Source organism: Amblyomma mixtum, chromosome 6, assembly GCF_055824585.1.
Source record: "Amblyomma mixtum isolate Tamu chromosome 6, ASM5582458v1, whole genome shotgun sequence".
In the NCBI taxonomy this organism is placed as follows: Eukaryota; Metazoa; Arthropoda; class Arachnida; order Ixodida; family Ixodidae; genus Amblyomma; species Amblyomma mixtum.
The window spans coordinates 75,709,963-75,730,224 of NC_143017.1; the positions used below are offsets into that span (position 1 = coordinate 75,709,963).

General features: G+C 48.0%; 1 protein-coding gene across 1 annotated transcript; it reads left to right on the plus strand.

The window, feature by feature from the left end:
• Positions 1-610: 610 nt before the first annotated feature.
• Positions 611-14,838, plus strand: LOC149339415 (uncharacterized). The gene is made up of 8 exons (XM_089550467.1): positions 611-720; positions 1,669-2,716; positions 2,762-3,873; positions 4,279-4,358; positions 4,477-4,583; positions 9,168-9,433; positions 10,531-10,685; positions 14,065-14,838. The coding sequence occupies exons 1-8, from the start codon at positions 615-617 to the stop codon at positions 14,230-14,232; spliced, it is 3,042 nt and encodes a 1,013-aa protein (XP_089406593.1). The 5' UTR covers positions 611-614; the 3' UTR covers positions 14,233-14,838.
• The last annotated feature ends 5,424 nt before the right edge of the window (positions 14,839-20,262 follow it).

Sequence of the window (20,262 nt, forward strand, 5' to 3'; positions counted from 1 at the left end):
TAATTTTATTGTATTTATACACTCCAGTAAAATGGGTGCAGGGAGAGCCCAGTAACAGGACGGACGAGGAAGGCCAGAGGTTTCTGTTCACAGCGAGGTTGCTCGCATATCACCAGTTGCGCAGTTCACTGCACACAAATACGTGCAATTGTCCCTGTATTAGTAGATGGGGCGTGTCTCTGCTCACAGTTCGAAAGAAACGCTTGGCTGGCATTGGGCGTGTTCCGTTTCGCACATCATATGTAGTTCAGCGTAGATACGGAACAACATGCGCATGAGAAGCGTGAGTTTGTGCGTGAGATGTCTTTTCTCATTTCAGCCACAGCGAGCATCAAGTTTGCTGACTGCGCCTGCAATAAGTGTTTATTTTATCAGAACTACTGTCAGAACGACTGGACGACGCTAATGCGATAAGACACGTCAAATGCGAGAAACACTCACTTGCAAGCGAGCTGATGTTTCGACTTCGAAACGTGTATTTAGTGAGCAATGTAAACTACTTAGCGGCTGATTCGTTCTGGCAGCGATAGTGATGACACGTGGTACGGGTGCTGGAACGTTAACGCCGCCGCGCCTGTCTGCAACAATGGTCCGCCCTGCTTTTCAGCAACGTGATGGAAATTCGATGGACAGCGCTGATCATCACCAGTGCCTGGCTGTGCAGCTGCGAAGCGGCCTCCTCGCCGGAGATGGCCAAGCACTACACCTCTGCTACGCCCTGTGAGTTCATATACCCTGACTACCGGAAGTCGTTGCAGCGTTTGCTTTGTCGTCTATTGTACCCGCGATGCAGCAGTGGTGGGGGCGGAGGCCTATCTCTTTAGGCCTCATCTTACTGTCTGTCTGTCAACTATAATTATATCGTGGTAACTGCACGTCATTTTAGCGGGGTTTACTATAAGTATGTAAAGTCGGCGCGAAGAGGGAGTCAGCGCTACGTCTCGTCTAATTACGCGCGTAAAATGTAAAACAAGATTGCTTTCTGGGCTGGAAGCCATGCTGCTGGTTTGTGTAAGTGTTCCATATTCGCGGGGGTCTCTTCAGCGATATAGTTTAGAGTACTGACAGAATTGACGCTGCCCATGCAATCAGTGCACAGTTAGTCCTCAGTGTCGGTAATGGCAGTCCAGAATTTATGAAACCACTGAGCAGATTAATGAATTTCACGTGATAGAATACCAGTGTGTACTATCACGCACGCCGTAATTGTTATTCATAAATTAACCGTTGATTAATTACAATTTAGATCCCTAGGGTTTTTCCTGTGTACCTCGTGTTCCTCAGTACACGCTCATCTTGGATTTCATTCCTCCGAAATTCACCCCCGCGGCCGGGGGTGAATTTTCGCCATCGAGCTATCGCAGCGAGATAAATTTATAAACAGAAGTGCATGGTCACCACAACCTCATACAATAACCCTAAATTTCGTACTAGCTCATTATAGTTGGGAGCTGCACTTGTTTCGAACTACTGTTATACTGTTGTATTACAGACGGCAATACGTTTCGTACTAGCATTCCTAAGTGGCATGTGGTCATTCTACTCTATTTCGTGTTGATCGCAGAACTACCTGTCGTGCGATTCGGTCTGCGACCTTGCGTTGTTCGCTACCTATAATGGTTGAATTCTCGAAAACTACGCGTGTTTCACCCTTTCTTCCGCCCGCAGGGAGGCAGTGGACCATCGGGAGGAGGCCATGCGAAGGCGTGCAAGGGGAAACCGGGCTCTGTATGTTCAACTGGGAATGCATACGGCAGGAAGGCACCATGCTCTCCGCCTGCATGGACGGCTTCCTGCTAGGTGCATGCTGCAAACTTCCCCACGCAGCAGACGCCACAACCGCTGCTTGGACTGAGGCCAGTAGTGCTCACACTACGCACGACCAGTCCAAAGTGAGCACCATCGTCACGGTCGACGCCACTACTCTGTCGTCCACTTCGGACACACACCCAGAGGCGTCGCGGCTTCCTCCCAGCACGACTACCACCACTACGGAAGCACCCGCGACAGTCGGAGCGAGACCGACCACGGTGCTTTCCAGGCCAAGACCACCTACCCCACTGTGGTCATTGCTGAGGCTACCGACGACGCTAAAGCGACCGGTGGTCGCACGTCCGACGCAGCCACCGGCTGCAGCTGCAACGGTGACGAACCATCACAAGCCGCCCGGGTTCACCGCGCCTGCGGTGACCACGTGGATGACGACACGGCCCAACGTCCTCTTCACGCCGACTAAGCTAGCCGTGCGCCCATCTCCCTTTGTTCCTTCGACGATGTACGTCCAGCGGCCCACACTGCAGGCGGTGCTCGCGAGCACACCTATTGGGATGCTTAGCTCTCTGATAACGAGGCCCCTGTTAAGACCTATCACGACTGCGATGAAGTTGCGCCCGACACTCGCGACCATGAAGCCGGCTAAAAAAACCACTGCACTCACCGTTCAGTCCGGCACAACGACCGCGACTGCGCAGGACAGTACACACTCACAGGTGCAAACCTCACCGCCACATGCGCCGACGAAAAAGTACGAAACGCAGACAGTAGCTTCCTCGCATACCACTACGGCGCAGAAGTACGAATACACGAGCACTTCTTCGTCACAAAGTACGCCGACGCATAATTACGCCTCTACGGGCACAACTTTTTCTCAAACGACGACGGCACAAGAGTACGAGCATCCAACTGCTGTTTCGTCTCATAGTACGACGGGTCAAAAGTACGAGCCTCCTACAACCACCTGGTCGCAGACCGCCCCTACAAGATACGAACCCTCCTCCACTCATTTTCCGTCGTCTCGGCCTCCGTTTCACACTCTTTCATCACCGACCGAAGGATATACGTCACACGCTGTCAGCAGGCTCCCACCGTCAACCCTGAATGACCTTTCCGATCTTGACGCTGAGGAGAAGACCCCCGAGTATCACACTGCATTAGGCATACTTTTGTCCACGCATAGCGGAAACATTCACCCGACGCGACAACCTGGCTTTGTCGATTTGACTGAGACAAGCACGGCGCAGCCGCCGCCGACACCAAACATTATGGAGTACACCCTAGAGTTCGACGTGGAAGATCGGCCCACCGTAACGGAGCAAGTGTACGGAGTCACAACTGGACGCCCGTCGTTTGGAGAAGTTTCGGACGTCACCGTTTCTCACGTCGGTTCAACTGTCGTCTCGTCTTCGACTGAGCCATTTTCTACGCCAACGCCATCGACGACGACCAAGAAACTGAAAACACGGTCGCCCATAACAACTCAAACGAAGCCCTGGCCTCATACGGCGGTCTCCAAACCGATCCCCTCGAAGCATCGTCCGCCACAGTCTCCAACAACTATTTCCAACGACATACAGCACTTGACATACCCTTCCAAGGAGACGTTGTGGCCTTCGACGGTCTTCAAACTTCCTCTGAGGACAAAGCTGACAATGAAGCCCGTGCAGAGCAACACGCTTTCTTGGGACTATTCCACGACGCCCGTCCTCACCTATCAGACTCAATCGACGACTGTTCAAACGACGTCCAAGCTTCCCGAACGCACAAAGAAGCCGACGACGACCCCGAGCCGGCCGCTACCGGCGAAAACGACGCTGTCGATGACAACCGGGACGACGAAGCCGAAAAGCACCCCGAAGCCCATGAAGCCGGCCCTGGCAGTACCGGCCCGCCCCGCGAAGCCCACAAAGACACCGCTGCCCATCAAGTCGCCGACAAAGAAGAGTACCCCGAAGCCGCCGTCAAAGATGCCACCGACGCCGGTCACCTTCACGCATACCTCGGCAATGACCACGAAGCTGACAACAGCGCCCGTCTTTCCAAACAGCACGGCGGCACCGGCCGAGGCGAGCAGTCAGCACTGGGACTACCGCAAACGTAAGACAGAGTACCGTCCCACTCTGGGGACGTTTCTTTCGCTCATTCTGTTCGGTTTCCGCTTTGCCGCTCTCCGAACAGTTTGTGAATGCCATACAGTCCTTTGCCCGACTGAGTACAATCTGCGAAGAAGATGCAGTGTCTTAGGTTTGGAATTGAACAATCGTAGCTTAGAAGCCCGTTATAATTTTGCTGCGGTAACTAGAGATGTTTTGTTTGTTCCCCGTTTGCTGCTCACATCTCGTCAGCTTGCGTAGTGTTACGTGACCTGCGCTCGCGCACAGTCTAAACGAGTTCCGCAACTGCTGCAGAAGATGGGTTAGTGTTGAACCTTTTTCATGTTGGTCAATTTTTATGCGCCTTCTTTTCAATCCACTTTTTTTTTCTTACTTTTGACCCACGAAGACTGCGGAGTGCGGCCGTTACGTCCCCAGGGCCGGATCGTCGGCGGAAGAAACTCGTTCTTCGGTGAATGGCCGTGGCAAGTACGTTTTGCACTAGACGCAAGTCCTTCCTGCTTCCTTATTTACGGCTCGACGTGGGCTGCTCGATACCCATCTCGGGTTAGTGTCACGCTCTTCACTTTTTTTTTTTTTTTTGCAGGTTCTCGTGAAAGAAGCCACGTGGCTTGGCCTGTTCATCAAGAACAAGTGCGGCGGCGTTTTGATCAGCGACAAGTATGCGCTCACTGCGGCCCACTGCCAGCCGGGGTAAGAATGCGCTCAGCTCTTTTACGTTTTTTTCTAAGGTAAGCCTTTGTCAAAAGCTTGTAGGCCGGGGGGTTTGCTTAGCTAAGCTGCTGGAGCGGATAGTGCAACCTGCTGGAGGGGATTTATTTATTTATTTATTATTTATTTATTATACCCTCAGGGCCATTACGGCATTACAGAGGGGAGTGGTTACAAAAAAATGAAATTTAACAAACAGGAGTTAATTAAACAGGTAAAGTAGAAACATGACTCCTACACATACATTGTTAGCTAAGGCGTTCAGGGAAAGAAAAAAAAGAAGAAAAAAACAGAAAAAGGAAAAACAATAACACAATATAAAATACATCCTAGTTAAACAATGTTAGCTATGGCATTCTTGAATAAATGATGATCGGTGACGGTGGCCGTCGAAAGGAAGGTGATTCCACTCATTAGATGTGCGTGGTACGAATGACTGAAAAAGAGTTTTCGTTCTGCAGAAAGGGATGCCAACCTTATGAATGTGATCTAATCTTGATGATACGTACTGAGGGGGTGAGATAAGTTCGGTATGAAACTGCGGGTGATAGAATAACTTGTGAAAAAGGCACAGGCGAAAAATTTTGCGACGTGATGATAAGGATGGTCAGTTAAGGCTAGATTTCATGGCACTGATGCTTGCTTTTCTGGTATAGTTGGAAAGAATGAAGCGAGTAGAGTTATTCTGAACCATTTCCAAAGCTTGTGTTAGGTTTGTTAGGCCGGGATCCCAAATTGACGCGGCGTATTCGAGTTTGGGCCGTATTAGAGTTTTGTATAGGGCCAAAAGTCTCCTTACCTTCAGTATAAGGTTGCGTTACAAGCCACACGATTAGGCTGAAAAGCAAAACCCCGTGGGCTACAAACTTGACAGGGGGGGTACCTGAGTGTTCACGTTAGCCAACTTTCCAAAATTAAATGTGCTGCACACGACTGGGAGTGTCATTGAGTCGCTAAACGCCGAGCCCCAAAATATTCTTTTCAGTTTGGTGTATTACAATTTCACTAGTTCGCGCACTCCAACTAACCGGTCGTTTCGATAATTGTGTGGCAGCGTCGGTATTGATTACTAAGGGCAAGATTCGAAAAGAATAGGGACTTTAGCTAGAATGCTGTCGTTCCGGGACGGAAGAGTACAATTCCTTTTGCTTCTTTTCGCCCGGAGAGTAACTAAGGCTTTCGTTGGCGATCACATACGAGAACCGCGCTGTAAGCTCATAACGCTTGATCAAAATTGTACCGTTGGTTCCAACGTACCGTGGATGTAAAAAATAAGTACAGTATTGGAATATTTCTTTTGATGGCAATTGGTAGCGTTGACGCGTAGAGCAAGTGTTTCTATAAATTTTTCATTAAGATTTCCTTTTGTTGGCATCTCCAACACAATGCGTAAACTGCTCAACTGGGCAGAAATATGGTATATGCAAGCAACTGAGCTTGCAATGTTCAACGCTCGCGTATGCGGCTATTTTCTGAGTTATTCCACAGCGTGAACGTGGGTGCTGTTACAGATGACCATCAGTTTGTCAAGTCGCATCCGACTTTCCGCTTGATTTTCCGGACATATCAATAAGAGCAGGTGCACGCCCTCATATAACATGGAGCCGGCCCACGGCCTATAGTCTTCTGAGCAGTGTATATATATTTTTTTGCCGCACTACACTTGCTGTCTGTGCTTCGAATGATCTGCTTCGAAAAGAAAATGCTCAAAGATTACTTCGTCAGGTCTCATGTGCTGAGTGCTCAGCGACGCATATTACTTTAACTTTGGCGTACTCAGCTACTTTGCGGGTGACGAATGCGCATTGCGCATGCGCAGAATGCTACATATCTCGCCGCGTCTTGCGGGCGTACGCACTCTACGAACCACAGCATGCGTGCGCTACGGGTAATGTTACGGGGTGCGTTGCTAAGATAATGGCGCGCTGCTCGACCGTTTCGGAATATACGTAACGTTAAAGGCAGCGGTTCCTGTTTATTTCACGCAATTTTGCCCACACGAAGGGTTGCGAGTGAGAACTGGACCTGTTTTTCAGCTAATTTAGCGATTTTTAAGCTTAGGCCTAACTAATTGCAGTGTTCCTAAAGAAGCAGTTATCTAGCTTTTAGTCAGTTGTTATACTTCTATTTGCATAGTTTTTCTTCTTGGAACAACAAAAGGCTTGCACTGCACCCACTTACGTTTTCAATAACTGCGAATAAAAATTCCTTCAACCCAGCTTTGATGTGCTTTGACGTCTTGTAATTAGATTAAAAGCGTACGCAACGCAGTGAGCGGTGCGTACTCCCTACTACAAATGTCTACTCGCGAGAGGAAAGTTCTCGAAAAAACTTTACCTCGATACTGGTATCCCCTGCTGCGAAGCTATGCGCAGGGTTCTAAAAAAATTGTATGTAAAAGCGTTCCACGAACTAAAAAACGGACTTGCAAATGCAGAAGGCACATGCAAGTGACTCTTGACACTACGAGTAGGTAGCGAGGGCTCTGCCAGCTGCGTGCACCTTCGGTCGTGACCAGCCGAAACAATGGGCTGCCCTTAAAAAATGTTGCTGCTCCGGGCTATTTCCGTAAGCCTTGAAGAATAGGTCGAACCGGCCTATATACTAGAAGTTGGCTACTGTCGCGTTGGCCCTTATCGAAGTCTGCCCAGTCAGTCTAAATTGCTTCTTGCGCTAGAGCTCTAATCTGATTCGCTAAATATATACTACGTTAACGTAATTAAACAGCTGAGCCCACTCTGTCCTTCTCAACTACAACGAAGGCATTCACGAACGCTATTATAGATAGCATTACAGGTAGTATTATACATAGTATTACAAGTGGTAATAGTATTACAGCGCTAGCATTACGTTAATATAATACAAGTCAAGGATTCATTGATATGATGTTAATTGTAAGGCAGCAGTGGAATATTATAACGTCCTATTTTGTAATTACTGAAGATAATGGTCCATTCTTCCGATTTGTAGCAAAGTCCTTTAAAGTTTGTCCATTGCTCGCATCGAGTAATTATGAATGCCGGAGAAAATTAATGGTTAGTTTTTGACGATAGCAAGAACGTTAATTTCAAGTAACTGAAAACCTGCCGAGGGAAAATCTGCTGATATGCTGCTCGTTAGAGTGAAATCGTACGATATATGAAGAAATTGCGTACGTAAACTATTTCCCGTTGAAAAATGAGCTTGTCCAGAATTAGTGTGTATGAGCGCTTTTTGAGGTGTCGCATGATACTACAGAAGCGATAAGATATAGTCATGCTGTCCAATCTGAACACGGAATTGAGCTTTCTGCCCATGCGCTGCTGGACACATTTTCATATCATCCTGAAGAGTCTAAAATTTGTTGCATGTTTTTGTATTTCCTTGTTTGTGTTTCTTTCTTTTTTTTTAAGCAGGCGTGCATTTAACGGCTACATTTTCACCTCTCTTTATCTGCAGATTTTTGTCCCTCCGTCAGTCCTTCCGTCCACACATCAAAAAAGCTCGACAAAATACTATAACAAACGCCGAAAGGTATAGGTTTGAGTGGAATTCGAACCCACGCCAATCTAAGTGCCACGGCGCTGTTGCTCATTTCATCTGGCATGCAGGCCGCAGACGCTGATAACTTGCACTTGCTCATGCAGTAGTTGGCTTGCAATTAGTGCGACATCGATAACTGCTTGGCTACAAACTGGCGCTAATTTTGCATGCAGTGAAACGCAAGGAGGAAAGTAGCTTTATCTAAAAGACTCCGTACGAAAGATAAATTTTACCCGCTCATCAATGCACAATAGCCCTATGAGATGATCAGAGACACTCCGCAGAAAGGTTGCAGCTTTTATCTTTTCGGAAAGAGCAGTGTGCCTTTCGTTGTGATGTCTTCTGTGTTGCGTTCGAGCATAGCCTGCCTTGCACGTGCATGCTTCTATCCACGCTGGCACGTGATTGTAGTGTCCGTGTTCGCTTTTTTTTTTCGTGTTTTTTTTTGTTTGGTTGACTCGTGGCGTGCAGACAATGTCTATATGCATGTGCCAACGCTAGCGTCCTCGTTCTTTGCATCCGCCAGACCGACCCCACCCGGATCACGTGACATCATTGGAAAATAAATAGAAGGAAACAAATGCTCGCGCCGAGATGCCGATAACAGGCGAGAATTCTGAGCAGTCATGTCGTGCACGCATGTCATCGCTGGTGCCACGTGGGTGCTTACAAGTGGCGTAACGAAAATAGTGCATAGAGGTTTCTTTAGCGACGACCTTGCTTGTTCCTTGTCTATGCATGAGATCACAGCGCTGAATAGCATGCATGCATTCCTGCAGTTGGGTAATCTAGGCGTAGCATGGATTATGCCGCAAATTTTTTAAATGCTTGCGTATCAACAAGTTACATTCGTTTAACGGCAGTCAGCGTTGCCGCAGAAGGAATATAAAGGTAAAAACCGTACTTTCAGGCTAAGAATAACAGATTACGATATGACACTGCTTATTCAGCCACAATGGTACTGCTTGTAAGAACATGTACGCATCGCCAGTCGCGTAGACGTGGGCGAGCCCACGCAGTGCTCAGATCGGGCAGCCGGCGCAGGTTCCTCTCGTCGCTGCTGGTGATCCTGGGCGAGCACGACCTGTCCGGCGACTACGAGCGGCTCAAGCCGGTCTCGATCCCCGTGCGACGCATGGTGGTGCACCGCCACTACAACCCGGCCACCTTCGAGAATGACCTGGCGCTGCTCGAACTGGAGCGGCCGGTGGTCTTCCAGCCGCACATCGTGCCCATCTGCCTGCCGGGGAGGAACGAGGACTTCACCGGAAGGACGTCCTACGTCACCGGATGGGGAAAGCTGTCGCACGGTACGAGTCGGAGCATGATGATAGGATTACAGCGTGAAACGAGTCGAGGTTAGATGGACGGCAGAGCCGACAGTAGAACACGTACTGTTTGGCTAGTTCTTCAGACGAGGTTCTGCTTAAACCTGGCTCATTTGTGCTCAGACTGATAAGCAGACTCGCCTGCCCAAGTCTCAAAGTTGAATTCACTCAGGGTGGAGGTGTCTTTTTAGAAATAGAGCGCTTGTATCTCCTCCAGAAGAAAGCTTTTCTAAATGTTATGATTGCTCCTCGGCCAGGACACACCGAACCGATTTTCAATGAACTTCGAATCACCCGCTTGCCACAGCTGTAGGAAACATTGATCCGACGGTGGTATAAAGCCAGTGTTAATAAAAACAATTACCCTATGGCAGAGCTGTTAAGATTGCAATGCATAGAGCCAAAATACTCTACACGAACGAAGATCAAATAGTTTGTATCTAGGATCCCAAGAAATTAGGGTTATCAAATATCCCGCATCAATTAAATAAGGAGTACGAATTGACTTACAGCTGATGTTAAATCTGTTATGTTGTTGTCTTCCTCTGAAAGTGCCATCGTGCTGTGTACCATTGCATTGCCTATGTGGGGTGCTTCGGCCTCGTCAAGCCTCCTCTCTGGCTTTTTGTCGGCGCAGTCAACACCTCCGTGATATTAAATAAACATGACTCTGATTCTGAAGAGACTAATAAAGACCAACTTAGTTACTACCGCCAATAAGCAAGTCTCCCCCGCCGCGGTGGCTCAGTGGTTACGGTGCTCGGCTGCTGTCCCGAAGACGCGGGTTCGATCCCGGCCGCGGCGGCTGAATTTCGATGAAGGCGAAATTCTAGAGGCCCGTGTGCTGTGCGATGTGAGTGCACGTTAAAGAACCCCAGGTGGTCGAAATTTCCGGAGTCCTTCACTACGGCGTCCCTGATAGCCTGAGTTGCTTTGGGAAAGCAAAGCAAGTCTCGTTGCATGTCATACGCGCAACCTGCATACTTCAGGGCTCCCTGATAAAGGAAATGGACACTGCTACTGAATCGCCTTAGCAGCTGTTTACTACGAGTGTTTTTTTTTTGTTTATTTCTGTGCAGGCGGGTCGGTGCCGAACGTGCTTCAGTACGTGCAGGTGCCCATACTGAGCAACAGCCACTGCCAGAAGATGTTCATGGTGGCCGGACACGTCAAGTCCATCAAGGAAAACTTCGTCTGCGCTGGCTACGACCGGGGAAACCGCGACTCCTGCGAGGTACGCGGCGCTTGAGCAGATATTAAGGCGGAAGCCTTTAATGCCTCATCGTTGTAAGCAGAAGTTGTCGACAGAAATGTCACGCTTTTCAATTGGTCGAAACGGTCGTGACGTCACAGTGCGCGAATTTCAAACGGAGCCAATTGTACTTTGGCTACTAACCATGCAACCAATTAAAGGGATCGCATAGTGATGCTCCAAGTTAGTGGGACTTACTTAACCAATTAGCCTAATTAACATTTCTAGTCATACCAGATAAATAAATAAAACTGAGTAGGAAATTAGCCGAGCTCGGGAATCGAGCCCCGGTCTCCGGAGTGCGAGACGAGCACGCTACCACTCCGCCATGCCAGCTCGATGGTTTAGAATGAACAAAGGCGCGTCTAGTGAATACGGTGTCTTCGTTCACTCTCATCTTCCTCCCTTCCCGTTACGGCGAGGTTCAGGTGTCCACCGAGATATGCGAGACAGATACATTTCCTTTCCTCAAAAACCAATTTACCGACGAGCAAAGCGTGTGACCTTTCCTCAAAAAGCGTTGCATTCAAAGGGCAACGCATCGAGCCGAACAGGTGGTGGCGTTCCGTGGACTGCCTGACAGCGCTACAACACGCTGTCGCGTTCCACTCCTAAAGGCAAAGATTAAGCGTCATTAATTGGCAGTTAATTTATGCACCAACAGAATGTGAAGCGAACAATCGCGTAGCAGAATGCAGCACTCAGGCTTTCGCCTTTCACCACTTTAGCCGCTAAAGTTCCTCGTAATTTTTGTGCAACTTGTTACCTAACGCCACTATTTACGCGCCACGGCTGTGCGAGGTTTACCCAATTGAAAGCGCGTAATTGTGAAGTTTTTTTTTTCCGGATTGCAAGTGATATTTCTTAGCGCACACCGCACAGACTAAGCCAAATGATTTTGCTGTTTAACCCCAAAATTCAATTGCGGCACACAACTGGGGTAAAAACACACTTCATAAAACAGCGCACCTGTACAGGGATGAGGGAAGAAGAAACGAGACGCAGCGCTCCCTCGTACCTGTGCAGGTATGCTGTTTTAGCCTGAGTTGGGCTCTGAGTTGGGCTCTGAGTTGGGCTCTGAGTTGGGCTCTGAGTTGGGCTCTGAGTTGGGCTCTGAGTTGGGCTCTGAGTTGGGCTCTGAGTTGGGCTCTGAGTTGGGCTCTGAGTTGGGCTCTGAGTTGGGCTCTGAGTTGGGCTCTGAGTTGGGCTCTGAGTTGGGCTCTGAGTTGGGCTCTGATACTGCTGTCACACGGGCACTTTCGATCGCGATCGAGTCGATCGAAATCGAACTCGATGCAGATCCGGCGTTGCTACACGGCGAATTCAATCGCGATCGACCGCGATCCTGCTCGAGCGCATGGAGCACGATCGCGGGGATGCGTTGACAAGATGGCGGCGCCCTGCTCGCCCGCTTCGGAATAAATACATGTCACCGCTGCATTCTTCGACGCGATAGCTCGCTCAAATGGTAGCGGTTCGCTTTTATTTCGCGAACTCTCGCCCACGCGTAGAGATTTAAGCGATAACTAGCCCCTGTTTTTCAGATAATTTGGCGATTTTCAAGCTCTTAGGCCTAACTAAATACAGTGTGTTTACCTCGCAAGAGCTACACCTGGCGAAGCAGTTGTCTTGCTTTTAGTCAGTTGTTAATTTTCTACTATTTGCAGTTTTTCTTGGAACGAAAAAAAGGCTTGCAATGCACTGACCCTAGCTACCAGTAATTACGGAAGAAAACTTCTTCATCACAGAGTTGATGTGCTTTGGCGCCTTGTCACTAGATGGCGATACCGTTCACGCGTGCACCGAGCGTTGTTTTGCTGCTATTCGCTATCGAGTCCACTGTTGGTTGCAGCAGAAAGTAATTAAGCTGCCTTTTCTCCTCATAGTTTGAAATTTTCATAAGATTTTTATTAACGATTGTTATTTTTAATTTATTAGAAATCGATAGCGATGACGACAGTAGGCGCAGCGCCATCTCGTATGTAGCAATCTAACTTGTTGATCGGAATCGGGTGGATACGTGTAGCAGCTGTCCACCTCGATCGCGCTTCAAACTTCAACCGCGCACGAGACCGATCGCGATCGAAAGTGCCCGTGTGACAGCAGTATGGGTTGGGCTCTGGGTTGGGCTCTTAGTTGGCTGCTGCTGTAAAATTTCTACTTAGATACTTGCGCCTTTTACGATTTTATTCGGCTATCTGTTATTTTACAGCCATTGCTATGAAGCACATTAGCCGAAGGAACACGACGGTTAAAGATGGAGACGGGACAGGTGGTGTAGCGGCACTTTGTTTGTTTCAGTCCACTGCTTGTACTTTTAGGACACTCGCCTTCGTGCCCGGTATGTTTCCTATAACTTTCACACTATTCAGAACCTGCAATGAAGTATCATAGAAATCGCTTTCGATTTGAACACGATGGCAGGTGTATTGCTGATACAGGCTTTCTTTTTCTTAGGTTAGTTCTCTTGTCTAATATTTTGATCTCGTGAAGTCGACACTTGCACGAAACAAAACCATCCAATGCGCAGCCAAGTGGGTAGCGCCCATGCTTTCTAAGGTAAGGCCAGTCGCGTTTCTTGCACAGGTCACGTCTTCCTCATATCTGAACTGACATTTCTGTACTTTTGTTCAGTTGAACTACAATGTCGTATCAGCGTGTCCTTGTAGCACGGGTACAAGATAGCTCATCCAGATGCAACAACGCTGTATTCAATTTGCATTGAAATGAGGGCTAGCTGGCGGTAATTCATACCCTAAATCTAGTGCGAGAAACATTGCAGTGTAAATAACTTATACAGAAGAGCCCTTATCAGTGCCATTCACGTACAAAGTCGTTAGGTGCTTATGGTCCGTGTTTAATTATTTTTATAAGGTACACTGGGACCCTAAACCATGCTCAATGATATGCCAAGTGATATGCTTACTCCGCCATTGTCTCAAGACATTTAAAATGCTGACTTAGCACCTCTTTTGTTCCCAGAGGAGAGTCACTTGAACTAGGAAAGTATGTTCAAAATCGGAGCGAATTTACGCTCAGTATCTCCTTTTCATTGTTTTTTTTCCTATAAGTTAGTGAGCCGGTGTGAAAAGTTTGAGGGTCCGGTTAGTATGAAGGGTCGGAGTCATTTAAATCATGTATTTCTTACTTTTATTTTTTTTTTTCAAATTGTAGTCTACTGCATATCTCCATTTCAACTTTCTGATTTGCCCCTCCCCCTCCTGCATAAATCGGCCCCTGCTCAAGAAATTGTACTCTTGCGAGAACACTTCAGAGCCACTGTAACGTTCTCGAGCTCGCCCACAAGTTATTTATTCATACATGACGTAAGAACACGATCTCTGGCTTGTGCGTGCTGCAGGGTGACTCCGGCGGACCACTGACCCTCGTGCGAGATGACGGGCGCTGGGTGCTGGTGGGCACCGTGTCCCACGGGATTCGATGTGCCGAGCCCAACATGCCTGGGGTCTACATGCGGACCTCGGCCTACCGCCCCTGGATCGACAGTGTCACTGGCCAGCGGTCCTGACCACGCGTCGAAATCTCTTCAGCATCCACTCATCCTTTCTTCTCGCCGCTGTCACCAGGAAACTTTGCACAAATGCACCTTATACCTCCCATTTGATTCTTCTTCATAACCTACTAATTCAGAACATGGGCCAGCGTAGCGCTCACTTCATCAAACATGCTTGTTAGGTCTACGGGGAAGTTGCTGTTTTCTGCACGACTGCAGCAAATAGCATGGTGGTAATTCTCTCGTGTCGACTTCTCATATCATTTGGTCCTTTCGGCCCTTTATTTCACCCTTGGCATAGCCTTTCTAGCAATTTCTTCATGCAAGGTATGCCGTCGGCTGGAGCATGTGCGAGTCTCGAATGGAAGGGACGAGAAGAAAGTGAATCCTTCGTCGTTCTTCGCAGTCATCGAAGAGGAAAAGAAATGACCACTGATGAACAACTGCGGCATTGCTTCGAAATAAGGACAGTGTGTTGTGTTTGTCTTGTGTGTGGACTGTTTGACGTGTGGTGAAGTGATGCAGCGAACCGGACGGTGCCGGCAGGTGTTTTTCTTGGAGAACTGGATAGCTTCAGTAAGGCTGCGGCGCTTAGGATCGACCGATAGCTGGACTTCATCAGTTACCTATTTATTGCTTTTATTTATTATGACACACAGAAGACCACAGACTCACAAATGACTTGTCACAATAAAACATAACTATGATGTCTGTTCCCTTTTGTAAAAAAAAGCTGGAAGTGTAATATACATATTACACTTAAAGAAATATAATGCTTTGAGAAGAGCAAGAAGTAACGCCAGAAAATATGGCGAGTAAGATCTGACGCATCGATGCTTGCTGGCTCAAATGAATAGATGAATAAATGTATTTGTAAATTCGACCCGAAGCCTCCTGTTGAGAGTAGATGTGAGCAGGGATCGGGAACATAGAAGGGCGTTAATAGCTCGCAGCGTTTCTGTGCAAATCCATTTTTGGGACGGCGAAATTTTAGGAGATTCTTGCGAATGTCATAAAGGTGAACGCGGCTTTACATGCGCGGCGCTTTCTTTCAAGGTCTAAGTTTACTAAGTTATAATGACGATGCAGCCTTTGTTGTTTCCGAGGTATTTGTAAAAGAGAACTTGTGGCTGTTTGGAGACCTGCACTGGCAGGACAACTCAATTTCAAATCGACCGCGTGCATCCCAAGTCACACTGCATGCTGCAGATCTCGCGCGGTGTGCCTTTGTATCGGCTGCATTCGCTCCTTTCTCGTGCCGATTTTCTAGTGTGCACTTAACGAGCGAATATGACTTTTTCGTGAGTCTAAAATAACGTTTAGGCTTTTCGAACGCAAGAACACCTTGCGCGTTTATCGTCAAAATTTTTCCAAATTTTCAGCGTCGAAGGATACTGGGGTAGGTGAACGCGTACTAAAATACCGTTTACAGTAAGCATGGTGGATACGTCCGCACTGATGAGTTAAGGCGCGTTTCGTTTTTTGTCGTCGTAATCAACTATTACTGTTTCTGAGTGTCATATCGCTTTCAAGAATTCGAAGGCTAGAATGATTCACTACGCGATATTTATTGTCACATTCTATGACTTGACATAACTGCCACAGTTAGAACTAGTAACGCCTCCTCAGTGTCCTCACTTGAGCTTGCAGCAGTTTTGGCTAAATTACAACTTCAGCAGCAAGGTGCCTGCGATGACATCGCAGTGAACCACCACGGCTTGAAATGGTATTTCTTTGACTCTCTGGTGAGTACTAGTGCACCTTAAACAGAGGCAGAAAAAAAAAATTCGAATGGATCAATGCTTAACTATAGAAGCTACCACGACAAAATTATAGCTAACAAGTATTTTCGATTCGCTCTAGCATTCCAAAATTTTGCGAAAAACTTTTGAACGCCCGTAATGTACTAATACTTTAGGAATCGGCGTAGCAGGAACGAATTATTGTGATAGCAAATAGGTTGTCGCCTCAAACAACTTCCAGCTTTTCTCATGAAACCCCCTGATTGATCGAGAGGTCACGCAACCTCGTGACGTCATCGCGACTTGCCCACAGTGACGGGATGCATATTTGGCAATGCTATTAAATAAAATGAATTCAGTGCAGTTGTCACGTGCCAACCGTGCCGCTCCGCACGCCTTACGGGAGGGAGCTCGGTAAGAGCAATCAGGATCTCACAAGTCCCACCGGCAGATATATGAGATACTTGAGGCCATACCTCATGTTACGAACGGGCACCACTAAAAATGGCTGTGCTTGAAACAGCACCAGCCAGGTCAGTGACGCAGCTCTTAACCGCTGCTACACTGTACCAGTAGTGGCATGAGGACCCCCCCCCCCCCCCCGCATTCTGCCAAGATCTATGAATGCGATTGAGAATGTTATGCCATCAATATCACGTGACCCCTAGTGGACCAATCAGGGCACCTCCAAACTTGAAGATGTGAGGCCCCCCTCAAAAAAAAAATTCTGAAGTTAACCAACGCATAGAAATTCTAAAGGATCCCCAAAACTTTAGTAGGCCCACCCTAGAAAATGGAATAAGTTGAATTATACTAGGATACAACTTAAAAAAACAGCAGCTGCTAACACTGGGCCGCGGCGTTCTGTATTACTCCGCTGGCCAATCGCCACAGTAAGCGAAATGAGCTTTTTAATGTTTGCCTACATCAAATAATCCAGATGTGAAAATTATAGAGCTGATAATTTTTTTCTTGTTGTAAGCTTTTTATTTACGTGACAAGAAACGTTTAACCAGTGGACTACTTTTTCGTCGTGGAGGGATTCTGTGCGCGGAGGCTGAATGTGGGAGGAGCTTCACTGCAGACTTAACTTGTATCCGACTATAGTAGGTAGATTCATTTGGATTAGCAGGTCGGATTATTATAATCGTATAGGACGATTTAATGAAAGATAAGGAAAAATCGTAGAAGGTGATGAGTGATGCATACCATATAAGAGCAACTGAACCGTCTCCAACCGGAGTCCTGACGGGAAAATCGGAAGAACATCAGCCCCTCATCGAGGACACCATGGCAGGCAACCTAAATGTCATCTCATTTTATTCTTTAGGAATGCGGTCAGGACGACCGCTAAGTTTTTTCATAACAAAATGCTTTCCGCCGCTCTACATCTTGCACCTACACCTTCCTCATCTACACCTTGGAGAGGATATTGCTATCTCTGATCGCCAGGCGGAGTCTTTCGTTTAATGTGATCAATATCCATCATCAATTCTGCCTAAACATCTGCATTTTCACATTCCTCTCCCTTCAACTCCGCGCCTTCCTCGCTTCACTTGCAACTTACCCTCCTTTAAAATTGTTATTCACTCTCTCTTTCTCTCCTTACGAATGTTTCTCTGTTTGCGTGTGCGAAGCCGTTATTCAGTAGCTAGCGCCCCACGTTCACTGACTGAGCCCCCTCTAATTTACGTTCGCCGCAGTTTCGCCGTGTGTGTCGCACAAGCCTGCGTTTCCGGTCATGCACGTTGGCGGAGCGGATTGTAGTGGGCTTCCTCCTTTGCGCAGGCACTCGTCTTCACAGCACTCTCCCGGAGTCGTCATTCCCGCGCACGATGATCGCCCTGCAGAAAAGGTGCGCCCGCATCTGCAGCCTTTGCAGTCCGGTGCTGCTCCCAAGCGGCTGCTCGGAGCACTGTTGGGCGCGACACACACATTAACTTTGTAGAGGAACCTCGGCCTGCAACGATTGCTTGGCTTCTCCCGTACACTAAAATGCACCGAGGCGAAGCCCGCCTTTGACCGTAAGGAGGCAAAACAATTGAAAGATATATGAGAAAGAAGGCTACAAAGGGTCACTTTTCCGAAAATGAAAATAATTGGCTCAGAAAAAAAAAAGAAAATACCGAGGAAAGGGAATAGACCTCTCCAACAAAGAAAAACAACAGTGTTGTTCACAAAAAAAAAATAAAAAATAGTGGCACACCAGAGAACGCTGCTTCAGCCGAGAGCAACTGACTCAAGTCTGAAGAAGAAACAATTAAAAAGAAAACGTGCTGCATACACAGGATGCTCTGCACAGATGGTCGTGATAGGCGTGTTGAAGCTGCGTTCCTTGGGTGACGTTCGTCGTAAATTCCCACACAACTCAAGAACAATAGGGCAAATGTCTCCCTAAGGAGGGCTTCTTGCCAATGCGCTCGACCGATTGTCATGGCGTCGAGGTTAATCCGTCGTTAATCTCTTGTTACACTAGCGTGAGAGCGGAATAATCAAGCGTGACTTGCGGCCAGTCATAGGGGCTGCCGGCCGCACTCTTCGACCAGGCATTTCAGCAGCGTTCGCGTTTCTTCATCCTTTGCTCGGCCCCCATCTAGCGCGTGATGCTGCCGTTGAACAATCGGGCGCTTATCTACTCTGGCGTGAAATACGCGTTGTACTGTACGTTTTGAAGGCGCTTGCTGGCTGTTGCAGCAGGGCTGCCACCCAGCCCATCGATGATTGTTGAACACATCATGGACAACCTCGCCGCGATGGTTAAGTGGTGTTACGTCCAAGCTGGCTACTGGCATGGGCTTGAGTTCCGCGTATAACACGCGATAGTGCTCATTACGCGCATGCCTTCTGAGCTGTATGCGAATACTGTGATCAAGTAATACTCTCGTTTGGGATTGTTGGTTCAAGGTGAAAGTAATAAGAAGATGGTGCGACCAACGGGAACAGAGAAGGCACATGGCGCTGGTCCAGTCGTCTGTGTGTCTTCTTTGTCCCCCTTTGCGACGCCGTCTTCTTTAGCCATTAACTTTCGCCATGAACTTCTTATACCGGAGGAGTTTCGAGCCTCTCTCATGCAGAATGGTGTGCGACAGATTCCGTGCAACATATCACCTGGCGACAGACGGACTGGCGGGAAGATTTGCCCAGTGCCTCAAGAAAGCCATGAAAGGAGTAGAATGCTCGTAAAATTGAGCAGCAGGAAGTGAACAAGGACGTTGAAGAAACATACAGACGAGGACGATGCTGCACTGACAACTGAAGAATTTATTTGAAAATCCGCACATTTATACTGAAGAACAGGCATTGCTTCGAAATATAATCTATCGTCTTCTGCTTACATCGCCGCGCAGATACTTGACTTCTTTTTTCGATAGGCAAACTGATGGCTTCCTGACGCATTACTCTCTCGAATCACGGATGGCCCAGGCTTCCAGGATCTCTCGTACCAGCTGGTTTTTGTTCTTTTTCAGCACCTGCACGTTTTGAATGTCAGCGGGGCTTGTTTGCTTTTTGCAGAATTCGCAATCCCTGCAGTGGATTGCAAGGCTTGTGCCGGACTTCCCTGCTGTCGCTGTGGCGTGCTCTCTTGCTCTGTCATTAACACACCTCCCGATTTGTCCGAATTAATGCTTTCCGCAGAAAAGGGGGATGCGATACACGATGCCTTGAATGCACAGAGAATTTCGTTCTGTGCCCGATTTTACATGCATCGTGCAGCAGTCAAGAAACTTTATTTTGACATACCACACGACGCCTCACGGCCCTAACTATACTCGCGTGACGCCAGCAAACCTCTTTATGTGACGTCAAGTACGCACTCGAACGACACTTTTTCGAACGCAGCCCAGTGGACAAGAACAGATCGGCTCAACCGAATATTGGCCGCAGCGCTCTCTTTGTTGAAGAAGAACAAGTTCTGTGCGCCCCTACAAGGGGCACAGAGAGTGGGTACCCTGAAGTGTCATAAACCGGACAGCAGTCCTTCCGTAGGAAGTGGAAATCGTAGGAACGAGGTGGAGATGTCACTTTGATCAACTGCGGCTACACTAATGCCGAATGCCACCTGGGGCCGGAAGCTGAATTTCGATTCAAAATACAGACCTGCCCCGGCGCTGAGACGTCGGCCATTTGTGTTTTATATGAGGACAGCCTTCCGTAAAGTTTCTCTCCCTCTATCGGTGGGATCAGTGCGAAAGTGTACCAGTATAGATAATCTCGATACTCCTCCAGCCCCGGTGAGCTCCCCTGTTCCTGCTTGGCAGCCACGCAAACTGGACGTGCGAAAACTCGCAAGGGAGGAGGTGTC

Bases quoted from the DNA above. Each gene is read 5' to 3' on its own strand.
- LOC149339415 (XM_089550467.1), top strand. From the start codon at position 615: ATGGAAATTCGATGGACAGCGCTGATCATCACCAGTGCCTGGCTGTGC. The intron at 2,717-2,761 runs GTACGAGCCTCC...CGCCCCTACAAG, and splicing joins CATAGTACGACGGGTCAAAA to ATACGAACCCTCCTCCACTC. The intron at 10,686-14,064 runs GTACGCGGCGCT...TGCGTGCTGCAG, and splicing joins GAAACCGCGACTCCTGCGAG to GGTGACTCCGGCGGACCACT.